Source organism: Xiphophorus hellerii, chromosome 4 (genome assembly GCF_003331165.1).
Source record: "Xiphophorus hellerii strain 12219 chromosome 4, Xiphophorus_hellerii-4.1, whole genome shotgun sequence".
Taxonomy (NCBI): domain Eukaryota; kingdom Metazoa; phylum Chordata; class Actinopteri; order Cyprinodontiformes; family Poeciliidae; genus Xiphophorus; species Xiphophorus hellerii.
Window position 1 is genome coordinate 24,618,604 of NC_045675.1, and position 17,852 is coordinate 24,636,455.

Consider the following 17,852-nt stretch of genomic DNA (forward strand, 5'->3'; position numbering starts at 1 on the left):
CGGTTACTTTGCTTAAACAGACCTGCAATAAAGAGAAGGTTAATGATGGTTAATAAAAGTTTTTGTGACAATAAAGGTTGTTTGTTTTGAAAATCCCAGCTGCGTGTTTGCGCAAATACACGCCTTTATATGAGGGGTGTCAAGCTCTTGTTTCTCGTGCAGGGAAGCCAGACGTCTAAATGTCACACATTCCTCCCTCCTTGGTGAAAATAACACAACGCTCACTAGCCCATAAATCAACAACAATAACAAAAAAAAGACTCCCTGCTCTGAGAGGCACACACTCACAGAAATGAGTCATTAAAACTCATTCTCATGACTCATACTTTGGATACCCTTGAAGTGGATCACTACGTTGTCTCAGTAAATCCCAGAGAATCTGAACCTCCTGGATTTAATAAGGTCAGAGCTGTAGCGTTCGCTCGCTCACCCAGGCAGGTCTTCATATCCTCCGACGACATGAACCCATCAAAGCACAGGCACTGGAACGTCCCTGGGGTGTTGGTGCACTGGCCCCCATCGCAGACCTCAGGGCTCTCCTCGCACTCGTCGATATCTGAAGATTAAAGACACACAGAGGCAAATCAAAGCTGCAACACAGACCTTTACGGCACACACGCCGGTGTGTTTTTAGTCGGGTCAATCCAGGAAAGAGCATAAATTAAACATGACACCGAAACATTGCTCTCAAATTACCACGGTAAAGCCTTGAATTCTGTTGGAAATTAAAGGAGTGAGAACAAAACTATGAACAGCATATGCAACCTGCAGGCATATTCAGATGTGAGCCAGCTTTGAAGCTAGAAAGAGATAATAGTGAGGGAACAACATCTTTCATTGCCTGAAGACATTTCAAAGTAGGAAACAAAAGAAGACATTTTTGTAGGTCTATGGCTTACATTTTGAGTGCAGGTTTCCCATAACCATGTAGCGAATTGATCACTACAGCTTGCTATTACTACTCTTACCACTGACACTCTCAGAAATATAGAAGAACTTCTGTAACTTTGCAAACAAAGGATAATTTGAAGCGTTAAACATGCCAGTCAGAATCAGTCAGCTTCTTATCTCGTCTCGAGATTAGAAGTAGAAAGTAGGAATAAATATGCAAATTAAATCATATTATAGTCCATAAGTAATAAAAAGATCAACTTTCTTATACACTGCAAAACACAATACACCTACTTACCAGTGCAGGTTCTTAGATCAGGCATGAGCGCGTAGCCGCTGTTGCAGCTGCACTCGTAGCTGCCCTCCGAGTTTGTGCAGAAAGACTCGCAGCCACCGTTCTCAATGGTGCACTCATCAATGTCTGAGCAGCAGAAAAAAACAAGATGAGTAAAAATGGTTTAATAAATCAACAAAGCAGAAAGAGTCGGTCATCACAAGTGAACCAGTCGCATATTTTACCACGTACCAACACAGTCCAGCCTGTCCTCGCTGGATTTGTAGCCTGTGTTGCATGTGCACTGGTAGCGGCCGATCATATTGACGCACTGGCCGTTCCTGCACAACCTGTCACTCAACTCACATTCATTTATATCTGCAAAAGAAGAAAGCCTCAATGAAAACTGGGCAAATTTAAAATGAAATAAAAAAAAAACACATATTAAATGGTTCGTTAAGTAGAATTAACAACGAGAACAGATATCAATGATTAGTCATATAATAGCATAAACAGTATATGTACTTGCATATGTAAAATAACATTCACAAGGCACAATTCAATCAAAAGACCAAGAAAGACATTTACATAAATCTATATATGGCACAAGGCAATAAGTAACTTTTCTAACTTCCCATGGGAGTCAGCTATGCTGCAGCACTAACTGTATGTGGAAAAAAAAACAACATAGAGGTTTGGATTAAGATGGATTTTTAAATTTTATTTCTGTCTACATATTTACAATGGCTACAGCTTTTAACATTTGGTTCTTATCTAATTTAGAATAATTTTGGTATTTCCAAGCAACATTTACATTGTTTACACATTTAGACAACACAATGCGACTGAATAACCGTTCTGAAGTCTTTGTGCTAATGTCAGTGGCTATTTAAGTCTTGCTGGGATTTGCAGGGTACTTTTAAGTCAAAGTGAAATTTCATAGTGGTATAATCCAACCATGTTTTTAATGCACAGAGCAATGTTGTACCAAAAAATGACTAAAATTATTTCTGAATTTTGCTGCTGTCAGAATGACCACATTTTATCTCAGAAAACTAGACGACCAAGCTTGAAAATACTTAACATATTTATGAAAACAAAATAGTAATTAAAAAATAAATCCTGTAAAACAGTGAAAAGTAATTCAAAATATATATTTACTTTAGATGTGAATATATTTAAATTTAAAATAATTAATAAAAAATGTATTTTATCTTTCTAAAGTATATTACTAAAATGGGGTTTTCTTCAATTTGACAAGATCCAACTTGAATATTATCGTTCACACTGATGCACCATCAGCGCATCTGTCCAATAATAGACGTCATGCACATTAGCAGGTGTTACAAGGCTCAGTGAGGCCACACACACACGCACACACACACACATGCAGACAGAAACCCAGCCAGATGATCCAACGTTCCTCTTTCCCTCTCTGTTCCAACAGTCCCAATCGGTAACTTCCTACATCCTACTTTTGATCACCATCCGTAGGACATTACACACCTTAACAAAAATCCCTAAACAGGGGAGAGAAAAGAAAAGGAAAAAAGAGGAAGTTGATGTTATTGCTCACCCAAACATGCTGAGCCATCAGGGGCGATCTCGTGTCCTTCGGGGCAGATGCACTGGAAGCTGCCCTCGTTGTTTACACATTCACCTCCACGACACAGGAGAGGGTTCCTCTCACATTCATCAATGTCTGGCAGCAGAGGAACACACAACACAGGCAAAATAACAATTATGTCAGACCTCTGGCTCTGACATATTTGTTTCACAACTTCAAATTTTCTAATAATATTAACTGGGTTGAACATGTCGGATTAGCTTTAGGGAAGCTTGTTGCATCAACAGCAAGAACGTATTTACCATTTGCATGTTTTGTCTACCTACCTAACCCGATAAATAATTATAATACTAGATTTATTACTTCCCTTTCCAAATGCCAACATTGCCACAAAAATACAGCTTGTATCTTGCTGTTTCAGATGAAAACTCTGCAATTCATGAGAATAACAAAAATGCAATTGAGTGCCATCGATGACCTGAAAAGAAAAGCAGCATGCAAAGTATTGTGAAGCCATGACGGGGGCCGGCTGATTTGCTCCATCTTGAGGTCCAGTACCGTGAATTGTCTTTTAATAATTAGAAATCTGGACCACCCTTATGGGAACTTGGGAGGCCTAAATTGGGGCTTTTCCAAACACAAATCAGGTGGAAGAATGATTTTTAACTCCCATTTTGCTCCAACATGTATGTAATATGTGAGTAAAAACAGCCAAAGTAATACTAGCTTACATCACCCAACCCAAAAGTGGGCTGCTCCACGTTTGGCATAAGGGCTTATAAGCACCTCATCATGAATTTATGAACCTAAAGGGAGCTCTGGTGCTGGCTCTGTGTTGCAGGTCCTCCCTGTAGCTGAAGACTATTACAAGCTGCAATAGCTCCCTGCTTTCAGATCCTACCGCTTTAACCGTGTTAAAAAGATCATTCCTGCTCTCACACGAAACAACCTTTCATTTCTGCACACTGCTCAATCAATTTACCAGCAGCAGCAGAGCTGATCTGACGTACGCTTATTAAATCGAGTCATTGCTCACCCATGCAGTTTTTCATCAGCATGAAGCCACTCTCGTAGCCCTCGAAGCATTCGCACTCAAAATCTCCGGGTGTGTTAACACATCTGCCCTGACCACAAAGGTCCGGGGATATCCGGCACTCGTCGATGTCTACAGGGGAAAAAAAAGAAATACATTTTAGATTCTACCAAACATACTGAAAACAAGTTATTTACTTCATTTATTTCAATCACTTGTCAAAAAATTTGAAACATAGCATTGCTCCTATAAACTCACTGTTCCTGTAAAGTTAGGAGCATGAAATTGACCAAACTCAGATTCCTCAATTTGTCGCCCAAGTGAACCCATCTCCACTGCTCTAGAGTGCTGCGGCGGCATGCTTTGCACAACTCCATCTGGTTCTGAAAATCCGTTCTACTTAGCTTTTGAGCTGATGTGAAAACCAAATGAAGTTTGGAGCTTTAAGGCTGTTCACTCTGCAGGTAGTTGGGGATTTCTGCACAGTGCGGACCTCGGCGTTGCTCTGTCTTCCACACTGGGATTTTTCCATGACTAAGCGAGCGAGGAAGTTTCATGACTGGACTTATTGCACAAGAACTATTACGTACTACACTGGAATTCACCGAGTACCTCAGACAAGGTTTGTTGACGCAGTCGGCGGTCTGAGTGTTGGATTTTCACCCATAAAACTGAGTGGAACAACTGAATTCAATAATTTGGAGGGAAGACGCCATAGATTTGGTAATATAGTTTATATAAACACTTCTTAAGTGACTACTATTTGCAGCTCTAATACCCTGTAGGAGTCAGTTTATACCATTACCACTGATCTACTTCTTCTAGCTTATATTTTTATATTAAACTATCAAATAGTACGGAAAAACAAGCTGCTGTAAAATTTTAGGAAAGTGTGCAAGAAGAAAAACTGGCTTCTGAATTGGAGATGAATTCCTATTTTGTTAAAAAATAGATTAACACAAAAAGCCAAGGTAGGTCGTTTGCATGCCAAGCTAATGGATCATAAAAGTTCAAATTAGCTGAAGGAAAAGAACACCATAAAGTGAAGTTAAGCAAAGATAAGGTGGCTCCTCTCTCAGATTCCTCCCCAGTCTAAAAGCTTTGACCTTTTCGATTTTAAGCCGCATTATGAAACGCTTTACACTGAGAAATCAGGCTGGGATCTCACTCACCTGAGGTAACGCATCCCAAGTATCATTTAATCACTCAGAGCCTTTAAAAGAGCTCAGAATCCATAAACTGTAAGGCCATTTAAACCTGAAGTGATGTGTGTACATTTCAGTACAGCAGAAACGCAGTTAACCAGACATCGTGGGACCAGCTCCAGCATATCCTCAGCAGCCACGTTCCCATTAGACTGAATGAGCTGAGTGTAAGTAATGGCTTAACATCGCTTTAACGTGATTAGAGCTGGCAGAAAGATGGAGTGAAAAGAACTGATGAAGAAAGGCTAAAATTGTTGAAAGCCAGCCAAACTGAATAAGCTTCAGACTCCTAACGCAAATATAGAAGCTAAAAATAGGTCTAAAGGCATTTTGAACCACTGATTTCTGAATTTTTTACAGAGTTCCTACCCATTTTTTATATCAAAATTTAGTATTACTTCTGATTTTGATATTTGGAAAGTTTTAAAAGAACAAGTGTGAAAAACATAGTGAATTGTTGAATGTTTCCACAGATCTTAAGCTATAAATGTGTAATTTGCCAAAGGTAGCTTGTTGGGTGGATGGGCGGATGGATGGATCGTAACAAATGTGATACCAGATGTTCCACATTTTTGTTTGACAACTTTCACAAAAGTCGCTCACCGGTACAGTTCCTCTCGTCCGAGTCCAGGGCATAGCCGTTGTCGCAACGACAGCGGAAGCTGCCGATGGTGTTTCTGCATCTCCCGTTAGAGCACACAGTGTTTATCATCCTGCACTCATTTATGTCTGAGGTTTAAAGCGGAAGGAGAAACCGGTTAGAGTTCAACCAATGGGGCACCTTTTCTCGGTTCACACTCTACCAACAATACCTTTGAGGAAGGGTCTGCCAATAATGAAGTCCCCTCTATGCGAGAAGCCAGGGCCCCGAGGACACAGCTGGTTGAACTCTGGTGTGCCCTGTTCTGGACATTCATCACATTCGGGCCCCCAAGCAACACCGACGGAGCAGCAGCAGGCGTCCACCCTGTGTTTCCCTGATATGGGCGTCCCACAGCGCTCGTCGTTGTGGGTGAGGTAGCAGTGCTCGGTACGCAGGTCTTTCAATCACAGAATGTTAACATGCATTAGATATCTTAATTTAAATAATACATACATCATTCAGTTACAGAGTGAAAGGTTTACCGATGCACATCCTTCCACTGATGTCAACAGTCATCCCTGGAGGGCACTGGCAGAAAAAGGATCCCAGTGTGTTGACACACTTGCCATTTATGCACACACCCGGAAACACTTGACACTCGTCCACATCTGAGAGTCAGCCGGGAGAGAGGGGGGAAAGAAAAAAGCAACATCGAGAGCCGAGCTGAGTGCTCCACATTACTGAACTCAAAGGTAAAAGCACAATGTTCTGCACCATGAAGTCCTCACAGCAGCCCATTACCTTCACAGTTATTTCCTCTGACTCTGGCAAAGCCTTTACCGCAGATTGGATCTGAAGAGAGGAAGGGGTACAATGCAAAGCTAGTCATTAGTGATGTCTGATTAGAATCAAAGAAGACACCGCAAGTTGATGAAGTCAATGTTAGGCTAATCAAAGTAATCGTTCTGCTCACTATGAGAGCCACACAGCTTTGCTTTTTACAGTTTTAGTTGTTTTAAACTGGGTTAATTACTGCTGTAGATATGAGCGAGGTTAGGAAATAAGGGTTGAAAACCCACAGGCTGTGGTGATATACAGAGAAAATACTATTTGTCATTAAAATGTGGTTAATATGTGCTAATTTATAAACTTGTTACTATGAAATTACCTAGAAAAAACAGTGAGGAGCACAGAACTAAAGTGAAATTTGTGCTGATAATGAGGGAACAGACATGATTCATTCACAGCAACTGTTGGTTAATAATAAACATTGTTAAAAATGATACAGTAATTATGCTGAGAGACTATTTTATGGTAAAACTAAAAAAAAAAATTACTAGATTGTTGACATACTATTACAACTTAACAGCATCTAATTTAATATGAAATAATTTTGATAATAAAACTATATCACCTAAGTATTATTTTTGTATTAATTCAGTTCAATTTAATTCAGCTTATGTGTATAGAATTTGATTGTTATCACTAAGCTTTTATTCCAAGCTATTGATTTCTACCCTGGTGCTGTTTACGGTACTTTAGATGAGAACGGTCAGCAGAAATATTCACAGATCTAAAGACAAACATGTAATAGTGACAGAAGTGGAAAACATGTTTCTAAAGAGCAAATCTATCTTTTGCTATGGAAAAAACACTTAGAAATTGTTCAAACATGATTTGTTCTATACATGCCTGGGCAAATAACAGTACAAAATGTAGATATGATTCATACTGTGTGTACTAGTCCACCTTTTCAGTATTTCAGTAGCTTCTGATGCAGAATATACATGTGTTACATTAGCAGTTGGTTCGTCAGGCATCATATGGTGGAATATTTCCTCAATCGACATCCAGAAATACCGTCAGTTTTCAGCTAGCGGTGTTTTTTTTAGACAAAGCCTTGGCATCATGAAAATACAGAAAACGCCGATCACCTTTTTCACATTTAGCACATGGACTGTTCCAGGCTTCTCCCAGCGTGGCGCAGCAGTGCGATTTCAGGGTAGCTCCATTGATGTTGACCTCACAGCGATTGTTGACTATCTTCAGCCAGCAGGTGCTCTTAGTCGTCTCTGTTTCAGAAAAGAAACTCTCGTAGTGAACACAAATACTTTAACGTGTAGGGGGGAAAAAAAGTGCCCATTTCATTTAAAGAATATTTGTGGTTATGGCGTTGAAATAAAGCCACTCCTTGTTTACCAATGCACTCCAGTCCAGTGTTGTCCAAGGTGCTGCCCACTGAACACGAACACACGAAGGACCCCTGACTGTTGATGCAGTCTCCGTTGATACACGGGGAAGAGTCACACTCATCAACATCTGTGGGCACAAACAGTTATTCACTATTGTACAGAGAAAGAGAAAATATACAGTACAGACCAAAAGTTTGGACACACCTTTTAATTCAATGAGTTTCCTTTATTTTCATGACTATTGACATTGTAGATTCACACTGAAGGCATCAAAACTATGAATAACACATGTGGAAATATGCACTAAACAAAAAAGTGTAAAACAACTGAAAATACCCCTTATATTCTAGTTTCTTCAAAGTAGCAACCTTTTGCTGTGATTACTGCTTTGCACACACTCTGCATTTTCTTGATGAGCTTCAGGAGGTAGTCACCTGAAATGGTTTTCACTTCATAGGTGTGCCCTGTCAGGTTAATAAGTGGGATTTCTTGCCTTATAAATAGTCATGAAAACAAAGAAAACCCATTTTAATTAGAAGGTGTGTCCAAACTTTTGGTCTGTACTGTATATGTAACGATGCACTGCACCAGGGATTGAGCTTTGGTCTAACCTTCGCAGGCATTGGTTTCGGTATCAAAGCGATATCCTTTCGGACACTGACAGGTGAAACTCCCGGGAGTGTTCCTGCACAGGCCGTTGTCACAGAGCAGCTTGTTCGTGTAGCACTCGTCAATATCTGAAGGACAAATCAAAAACCAATACATGCCATCAGTTTTTCTACTCTGGGCTTCTGTTAGCACAAGTTTACTGAAGTTCACCTACCAACACAGTTTTTGCCCGTGTGGTCCACCTCAAAGCCGGCATTGCAGTTGCATTTGAACGACCGCAGCATGTTCTCACAGATTCCATTCTGACAGATATCAGGGTCCAGGGCACATTCGTTTATATCTGAGAAGGCAAAGAACAGCCTGCTGAACATCTGAGGGAAGATGATCAGATCACAACCCACTTTCAGCTCAAGCAGCACTGCCTGTCTGACATGCAACTGTTTGCTATTTTCTTTAACCGGGACAACAGTTAAGGACAAGTCAGGATATTTCTCCTCACCTCTCCTGTCGCCTGTTGTGCCGGAACCACTGGGACACAGAGCCAGGAACTCAGCTGCAACAAAACACAAACACACATTGGATGAAGAAAGCAAATAATTTTAAATGCAGGAAAACATAGCTTTTACCAGAGTTTAAGAAAATGCAAGGACATTTCGTACCATACCATTATCCATGTACAAGCATTCTTATTTTGCTGCAATATATATAAAGCACCTTTTATGTGGTGTTTCTCTGGTGTCCTTTAATTTAAACTCTTTAACTGGCAGGACTAATGAGAGGCAACTAAACAAATTATATTGCAACACAAGAAACACGAGATATACACAGTTGTGTCCTGCGTTTCATGACCAGATGACATGTCTCTTAGTCGATCTCAGCAGGTGAGCTAACACTGAACAATAGACCTGATTTCTAGAGTGCATGTAAAACTTATTTATAAAAGTCAATATAGAGTCTACTGCCCTGTTTTAGACCTATATGTCTAAGTCTAGATTTAGTTTAACGTAGGCTGATGAGTTTAAAAATAACTTCAAATCTTTAAGGACGAAAAAAAATGTCGGTAACCATGTAAACATTACCAAAAAAGCATTGATTTAGAGGAATAAAACATCCTCTTCCTTTCATATAACACAGTTGTATTCCGTATTATAGATGCTTATTGAAAAGTTAATTTATTTTCATTAATTCAATTTACTGAGTGAAGCCACTTATATAGATTAATTACACACAGGCTAATGTTTTCAAGCCTTTTCTGTTAATTTTTCATAGTATTTCATAGTGAACAGCTTACAGCTAATGAAAACATGATGCTAAAGATTAGAATATTACATCAAACTGAAAAATGAAAACACTTTTTGTGGGCTTTATGAAAACCATGCTTATTATCTACTTAAAGATTATTAAAAGATGCTTTTATAACGATATAATGTATACATTTTTACAAAGAATTATATTTTTTCTTCATTTTATCATAAAATGGCATGTCAAAGACTATTTACATATTGGCAATTACAAGCGATTAATTGTGCATGTGAACATAGAAAAAAACGCCGTGTTGTAATAGATGTTTGAGTTCTCAATCAGCGCAATTCATTCTTTATTTTTAATGCTCAGCTAAAATAGGTCTACATTTAAACTTATATAATGTCTTAAAAACAAATTCAGATACCAAAATAACTTTTGCTTTTAAATCAAATACAAACCAGTTTTAGCCTAAAAAGCTTCGAGGCGTTTAGACATCGTTTGGTTGGATTTTCAACAGGAAAATGCTCACTGAGGATTGTTTCATCTGGTAATGGATTCTAGTTACTCTGATTTGAGTAAAAGTTACTAAACGCACTGTGCAAAGAATGCTTTCAAAGTCCGTCTGAAGAGTCGGGTATAATCGGGTATAATACATTTGCAGAGGAAAAGAGATTTAAGTTCCAGTACCAGAGCTCTCTGGTGGGCAGGGCTGGCAGGGCTCTCCATAGGCGTATGCCGTGTTGGCACAGCAGCACTCTGACTTGGTCACCGCTCCAAATAAAGGTCGGACACACTGCCCGCGCTTGTAGCCACCGTAACAAGAACTGCGCATATGTGTGTCTGTTTTGGAGAAGAAAAAAAACATGACAGCATGTATGTGAGAAACCAAAACTAAGGTTAAAAAAAAGATCCTGAAAGCGGGTGAAAATAGACCAACACGGAGGGAAAAGAATGGCAACAGTCAGCAACTCCAATAAACATTCACACTAGCGAAAACAAATGGCTGTTCTATCCGTACTCTCCCTGGATTTAAGGCATTCTCCTGCACTGATATCATCTTTATGACTACCCACCCGGAGAACAACAGCGTTTCGACATGTCTCACAAATAATAATGCAGTGTCATTTTGTTGGAAATGTTGGAATGTTGAAAACATCAAGGCAGAAGAAGTTCTAGTTTTCAATAAGCACCCAACAAGAGGTGAGCGCCAAGAGGCTCAAATACGATCAATTCAGATAGTTGGCAGAAATCCTTCTTGTCTTCATATTAAGCTCCCCTTGTCTAAAAAGGAATCATCATAAATTTTAGGATAAATTAATTTTAGTGGAGAATAATAAAAACACTTGAGCAGATCTGCTTACATGTCTGAAATATTCCGGACTATTGTCAGAAGAAACCGATTCTGTCTACAGGTGCACCATTTGTTATGAGAGCTCAAATAGTTATTTCACTCTGCGGCATACAATTACATTTGTTGGAAGTCAGAATCAGCAGGAGATTTATTTATTTTTCTCACTGTAGCATCCTGAGAGATTAAATTGGCCATAATATCTAATTTAACAACAACGGCAAAAACTGTTCACTTGTCACATGGGCTGGCGGATCGTCTCATCTAGTTTAGGGAAACACTAGTCAGGGAAAAAAGGTAAAATTCAGGGTTAGAAGTCACAAAGAATTTAAACTGTGTACTGACGTATCAGTAAACAGTTTAGTCAGCAGTGACTAAGCAACTAGAGATACACAAACCTCCAGCAGACAAACATTTATTCGTCCCTGTTGACAATAAAAGTTTAATGAGTTGATGGAAAACTTCAGGAGCGGGGCTGCATGGCAGAATAGTTATCTGAGCTGTTAGCTCACAGGTGGGTTCACATCCCAGCCCGTGTTTACAGGAAGTTTGACCATTCTCGCAGTGCATCTGTAAAGTATGGTAGTGGTTCTGTGATGGTACAGTAAACACTTCAGAATATCAAAATCAGACATTGCTTACATGTAGAATAAGTATGACTGAACCACATCAATCACTTTAGACGATGCAAGAGACGAATTTTTACCATGTGGCAGGGAAAAAATAGTGACAGATTTCTGCTTGCCATATTTATTTTACAGTGAAGGAAATGAATCACGTATCCAATCCAAACTTCTAGTATGGTAGCTCACCGACACAGACTCGTCCATCCAGACCCACCGCCATCCCCGCCATACACTCGCAGCGGAACGATCCCTCTGTGTTGACGCAGTGTCCGTTCATACACATGCCCGGAGTTTCGCACTCATCAATGTCTACAAACAGAAGCAGAACATTTATTTTCTTCTCTTATTTCTGCAGCAAAGTCTCAGTGACACTTGTGGCATCTCACTGTTTAACGGCAGTCTGTCACAGTCATAATTCCTAGCAGCGATGTGGCCTGTGTGCCATTGTGTTCATGTTTATGTGTAAGGAATTGAGCCAGATTTTACTGAAACACAATGAGCCCCTCTGCCCGCCCTTCTCTCCCCCCAGGATCCTCTTAAGCTACACATTTAATTTGTGACTGCATACATGAGCACACTTCTCCCACACCCTTGTTCTGTTTGTTTAATCTAATATGACTTGATGCACTCAGCGTCTCTGAGATCAAATGGCTGTATGGGGAGTTAACCCTGGAAAGACACATTTGAAGGGAGAATGTTTCCCATTTATCTACAGGGCATGGGAATTTCATTTTTTGCATCTGATAATGTCAAGTAAAGATATGTATATAAATCTGTTCAAGGAATTCTATAGTTATTTTGTTGTTTTAATGTTAAAAAGAGGCCAGATGCATTTTCTCTTCGCTCCAAATAGGTTTGGATAGGCTGTTGGAGGCAGAGTTAGGCAGAAAAAGGCAGATCCTGATTGCCGACATGTCCAGCGGTCCTGTCAGGAAACAAAAGGTTTTTTTTCCCCCAAGACATTTAGGGGGACTTTTTGCTTTTTACCCCATCTGTTCAGACTCACTTAAAAGCAGCAATAAAATACCAGAGAGTCAGCCACCCAGCAAACTACATGCTATGCAAAAGGAAAAACTGATGGAAACTTTCAGCTGAACAGTAAACCATCTCACCAACACACCTACACACATGCGTCCGCTGGTGTCCAGCAGGAACCCGGGTTTGCAGATGCATTTGAAGCTGCCGTCCTCGTTGATGCACAGCCCGTTGAGGCACATGTTTCTGATCAGACACTCGTCCAGGTCTGTGGGAAAACAGAGGTTGTTAGCGAAGGTTCCAGGTAACATTGTTTGAATGAGTCTGAAGATCCAGCCAGCCAGCCGGATCTTTGGGGAAACTTGCCTATTTTCATCAGTCAATGGGCTAATTCATTCGCCTAAGTTCGGTCAACTTAGGCGAATCAGCATTTAATAACAAACCAACAGGTCAGACTACTATACAAACATACACTAAACCTATGAGTAACTTAGTATGGTTACCTAACAAACTTTTGGTTTTGTATGGGGAGAGCTGCAGTACCAGCAGAGAAACAATTTACACCAAAAGGCTTCAACCAGGGTTTGAGCTAACAGCTGTGCCGCCTCATGGTTCCATATATTTTCTTTGCAACGTGTTTGTCACCAAACCTGCTTGCTTTGATTACATGTAAAGTGAAAGTAAAAACATGCAGAAGATCAATAATCAAGAATATTTTAATAGAAAGTTCTTAAAACTCTCCTCGGTAATACAGGCATGTAGAAATTCGAAGCTAACACATTAGTAACATCTTTTTGTAAACACCTCTGCTCCAATAATAATTTGTCTAATTAGATCAGAAGGCAAAATAGCTAAACTAAAAATCAAAACTGCATGGGTTGTACATAGGCTACAAAGAAATTGCAAGTTTTCAGCTCAATCCAAACAGTCGGAAATGTAAAAACGTGATCTTTTTGTTCTGTGGCTGAACCATATGTTTTTACTATGTGCTGACTTACTTGGTGTACTGTGCAAAAAAGACTCAGGGTTAGATATTTCCTGTAAGTGTAGGCTGTTTTGAAGGAAAGCGCCGAGATGTAAGATGTTACTTAAAGCAGAGGTGTCCAGAGTCAGTGCTCAAGGTCTGGTGACCTGAATGTTTTAGTCGTTTCTTGGTTCAACACACCTGAATCAAACAACAGCAGGTCTCTGTAGGACTTTGTGGACTATTAGGATCAGCTGTGTTTGGGCAGAGACTCGTCTAAAACTGGCATGACAACTGGAGCTGCACACCCACGATTTACAGGAAACAGTATTTTCTATGGTATGTCGAGGCATGTCTGCGGTTCATTCAGAAGGTTGGGGGAGTGAAAGAGACGGAGACTTTCAGCAGATAGCGGTAAGAGTAAATGAAATATATGTTTCAAATTTGCTCTGTTTTATAATTTTTGGATTTCAATCTGTCACTAAAACTGTTGGATTTTGAAAATCTCAAAGTTAGGAGTTATCATTTTGTAAGGAATACACAGACACTATTTTGGCCGTGCTTTTTGATAATAAAATGACAATGCCAGCAGCATATCATTTTACCCTTCAACCTGGTTGAAGGTTTTTAATGTTTTGCACTTAGTTGTTGGATAAAGACTAACAGACTGTTGAACCAAAAGGAAGAAAGACAACCTCGTACAAAATAGCAACTAAGCAAAGAGAGAGTTGTAATGCAACTAAAATCCAAAATGTTCACATTAAGCCTACATTATAGTCTTGGACAATAAAGGATTTCACAGACAGCAAAGATGGTGCAAGTATTTCCATAACATTAATTACTCTGGTAAAGACTTTTGCATGTCCTATAAAGCTCATTGAGCTGAAATCCACATAAAATTGCCAGCATGATCTTTTAAAATCCCACCCACTCTACTGTATTCCAGACCCCGAACGAATCCGTGCTCCATTAAAAATAAACGCCACACCTACTGTGACCATTAAAGCGAACCACCCTTTAAAATCTGGCTCTGCTGCGGAAATGTAGATCTCACAAATTGACAGACCTTGACAATTTTTGCCATCTGTTGAAATTTCGAATCCAGCGTTGCAGACGCAGTGGAAGCTGCCTTCGGTGTTCACACAGCGCCCGTTGTTGCAGATACGCCCGTTGGCGACACATTCATCCAGATCTGCAAGCGGCAAAAAGTACAGTAAACACACGTAGCTTCTTAAAGCGTACGCCTGCGCTTCTGCAGGGTGGGTGAGTGTGGGTGTCACCTCGGCACTCTGTCCGAGTCGCAGTAGTCTGGAATCCGGGAGGACACTGACAGATGTAAGAACCAGGGGTGTTCATGCATTCACCGTGTGGACAAGGACTTCTGTCGCACTCATCGTCATCTGTAGAATAAACACTGGGGTTCAAAAAGCTTTCTCACGTAAAGCTAGCTGAAAATAGGCAGCTAAACACTTCTTACCAATGCACTCGCCCCTGGTGTCCAGCTTGAATCCCATGTTGCACTCGCAGCGATATCCAACGCCCGGCAGGGGAATACACCGGCCGTTCAGGCAGAGGTTACGGAAAGCCTGGCACATGTTGGTGATATTCTGTGTCTGGATGATAACAGGACCTGACAGAAACAACAACAACACATACATTCAACAACTGGCAATATAAACATAGTTTCATACTGTATAACAATCTATGCGGTACCAAAAAGCATTTAGACAAAGTCAGAGCTGTGTTGCTGTAAAAGGTTGTTGAATCAAGGGTGCATAGAGTTCAAGTTTCTGAGGACGTGCAAGCTCAAAATGAATACATGAATTCTAAGACAGCCCATTATAAACATGGAAACTCAGAAATAAAGCAATCAAATGAAGCAAGCAAACATATTTACATCAAGCATATGTGTATTATCTAGAGTTGAGATGCACAATTATGCATTCTTGAAATAAATTATAGTATTTTGTCTCTATGTAGTACTTTAAATCTTATGTCCATAAGACAACCAGTCTCCAATTTTGGTTGTACAAAATTCACAAAACAAAATAAGCTGTTTCAAACAAAAACAGTTCCAGGACTTTTTAACACGATAAACTGTATCTGAAATGTGAAATACGGTTTTCCGTCCACAACTGCATTCACAAAAAAGAGCAGGTTTCTTTATATTCCTATGATTAATAATTTTTGATATAATAAACATGGAAGACTTTAAAGCCCATTGAAGGCTGCAAAGGAAAAATCAGATCAAACATTAATCAATGTCTACTTCCTATTGATACCTTCAGGAAAATTAACTATTTGTCAACAACACATTACTGGTTAAGCTACAGATCAATGCTCTTTTCTACATTAGTGTAGGAAAGAGCATTCTTATGAAATGGACCAGGAATATCCAGAGATGATAAATTACGTTTCCAATATGAGCTGCCATATGAATCCACCTGCTACTCTCACACAAAGACCAGATCATGTAAACCATGTCTGATCATTAAATTAGACACGGACTTTTAGCCAACTTGGAAATGTGGCCAGTAAACAGTTCTTCCTCTCCAACAACTAAGAGCTTAAATATGTGAAATCTTCCCCATTTAATCCTAACTAAGACTGCCTGCTAAGTGTCCTTTGGCACATCCAAACGTGTTTTAATGTAAAAGAACTTGCAGAATTCACCGTCAAAATGGAGACATAGAAGTAATTCAGAACTGCACCAAATAATGATTTCTAAACAATTTTAATAACATAAAATAAGATAACCTACATGCTCCCTTGTCTTGTCCCATTTCAGAGAATGTAATGCAGCTGATGGCTTTTCTATAAGCAGAACAATCGAAGAATATTTTGGAAGCAAATGTGGACAGAAGAGCAAAAAGTCTCCAGAGACGGAAGGCTGGTTTATTCTACATTTATAAAATAATTCAGAGTTGCACAAAATTGTAATATGTTGTCTTAAGAATATTAGTCTTCAAATGTTTTTAGAACTGTTTTTAGACATATTCTGCCCATAAACCTGTAGTACTTTTACCCGTTTAATGATCTCAAATGCCTTCTAGTTTGTTAGCTTAAGCAACGAACTACATTTTTTCGTAAGAAAACCAGAAATCACCTGGAAGAGGAGGAAAAGGTCCTTGTGGCTGATACGGCCCTGGACCTTGGCCTGGAGTTACGACCGGTCTGTGAACTGGGATGTGACCTGGAACCTGGATGGGAATTTGACCAGGAACTTCTCCAGGTATTGGGATTGGGTAGATGTGGGGCAGGTCAGGAGACCCAGGGATCCGACCGGGAATCACCACTCCGTTGTTAGAATCGGGTATCTGGATGCACAGCCTCTGGTACTCCTCTACAGCGATCACAATTACAAACAAAATGCAAGTAAAATATTCGGGTTATTATTTCTTCTTTTTTTTAAGACTTTGAGCTGATGTGAGGTCATCCGAGACTCCACCTGTTCCACGAATGGGGCACATCTCCGGCGTGGAACCGTCAGACCAGCAGCGCCCACTGTCACAGCAGCACTGCATTTTAGTCATCAGCTGTGAGTTTTGGCTGGCACAGCGTCCGTCCACCAGGCTTCCGTAGCAGTATCCACCGCGAGCATCTGTGAAAAATGGCACGGCGTGAAGTAAGTTAAACAAATCATGCTCCATGATTATGACCTGCGCTGTCCGCATGTTGAGAAACTGGCAAGAGTAGAATCAAACAGAGGTCGTCGTTTCAGACTTTCCATTATTTGGGGATGGAGGCAACTTCCAAAAGTCATCAATTCATATTTTATGAGAACTTTCTCTCCATCCTGCAGTTTCTGGCTCCTTGCTCCAGCATGAGTCACACTGAAGTTGCCTATCAACATAAAAATTCACGTTCTTGTTTCATTTCCTGCCAGCTAAACCAGTGTGCGCCAGCATAGAGCTATTTTCCATCACCTTATCGTTGGTTAATTTGAATGATTCCAGGTATGCATGAACTGAAAAATGCGCATTAAAAAGAAAAAAAATCTGTCCTTCAGGGTCTAGACTTGTAGCGTTGCTGCATGGGAAGTAGACTAAAATGTTTGGCACTGCAGCTTTTTGGCACGGAAGACTCAGACATTCCTTCCAAGCATGCTCTCCTGAGGGGGGTAATGCGAGCGTGTGTTTGCATATGTTTCTGTGTGCATGCATGCGAGGGTGATAATGCGCTTGAAGGTCAAATGGATTATTCCGACTCGCATTCTTCCCCGGTCTGTTTTGGTTGAAACTGAGCTTAAGGAGGGACTTTTTCAGCTTTTCTGGAAATCATCATCGCAGTTCCGGTGGACTGACAGTCAAACGCACGCACATTTATCTTCCTCCAAAAGT

The 17,852-nt window shown here is 40.1% G+C and overlaps 1 protein-coding gene across 1 annotated transcript in view; it reads right to left on the reverse strand.

Moving 5' to 3' along the window:
- fbn1 (fibrillin 1) overlaps positions 1 to 17,852 on the reverse strand; it is a 68,651-nt gene that overhangs the window by 28,722 nt on the left and 22,077 nt on the right. The window contains exons 10-31 of the mRNA XM_032560027.1: positions 16,961 to 17,113; positions 16,619 to 16,855; positions 14,990 to 15,142; positions 14,793 to 14,912; positions 14,579 to 14,704; positions 12,694 to 12,816; positions 11,760 to 11,882; positions 10,287 to 10,439; positions 8,854 to 8,907; positions 8,569 to 8,694; positions 8,357 to 8,482; positions 7,753 to 7,872; positions 7,488 to 7,625; positions 6,355 to 6,405; positions 6,096 to 6,221; positions 5,783 to 6,010; positions 5,574 to 5,699; positions 3,769 to 3,897; positions 2,742 to 2,867; positions 1,418 to 1,543; positions 1,190 to 1,312; positions 431 to 556 (exon numbers count right to left, since the gene is read on the reverse strand). Coding sequence (XP_032415918.1) covers positions 431 to 556; positions 1,190 to 1,312; positions 1,418 to 1,543; positions 2,742 to 2,867; positions 3,769 to 3,897; positions 5,574 to 5,699; positions 5,783 to 6,010; positions 6,096 to 6,221; positions 6,355 to 6,405; positions 7,488 to 7,625; positions 7,753 to 7,872; positions 8,357 to 8,482; positions 8,569 to 8,694; positions 8,854 to 8,907; positions 10,287 to 10,439; positions 11,760 to 11,882; positions 12,694 to 12,816; positions 14,579 to 14,704; positions 14,793 to 14,912; positions 14,990 to 15,142; positions 16,619 to 16,855; positions 16,961 to 17,113 — 2,913 coding nt within the window. The remainder of the gene's footprint in view (positions 1 to 430; positions 557 to 1,189; positions 1,313 to 1,417; positions 1,544 to 2,741; positions 2,868 to 3,768; positions 3,898 to 5,573; positions 5,700 to 5,782; positions 6,011 to 6,095; positions 6,222 to 6,354; positions 6,406 to 7,487; positions 7,626 to 7,752; positions 7,873 to 8,356; positions 8,483 to 8,568; positions 8,695 to 8,853; positions 8,908 to 10,286; positions 10,440 to 11,759; positions 11,883 to 12,693; positions 12,817 to 14,578; positions 14,705 to 14,792; positions 14,913 to 14,989; positions 15,143 to 16,618; positions 16,856 to 16,960; positions 17,114 to 17,852) is intronic.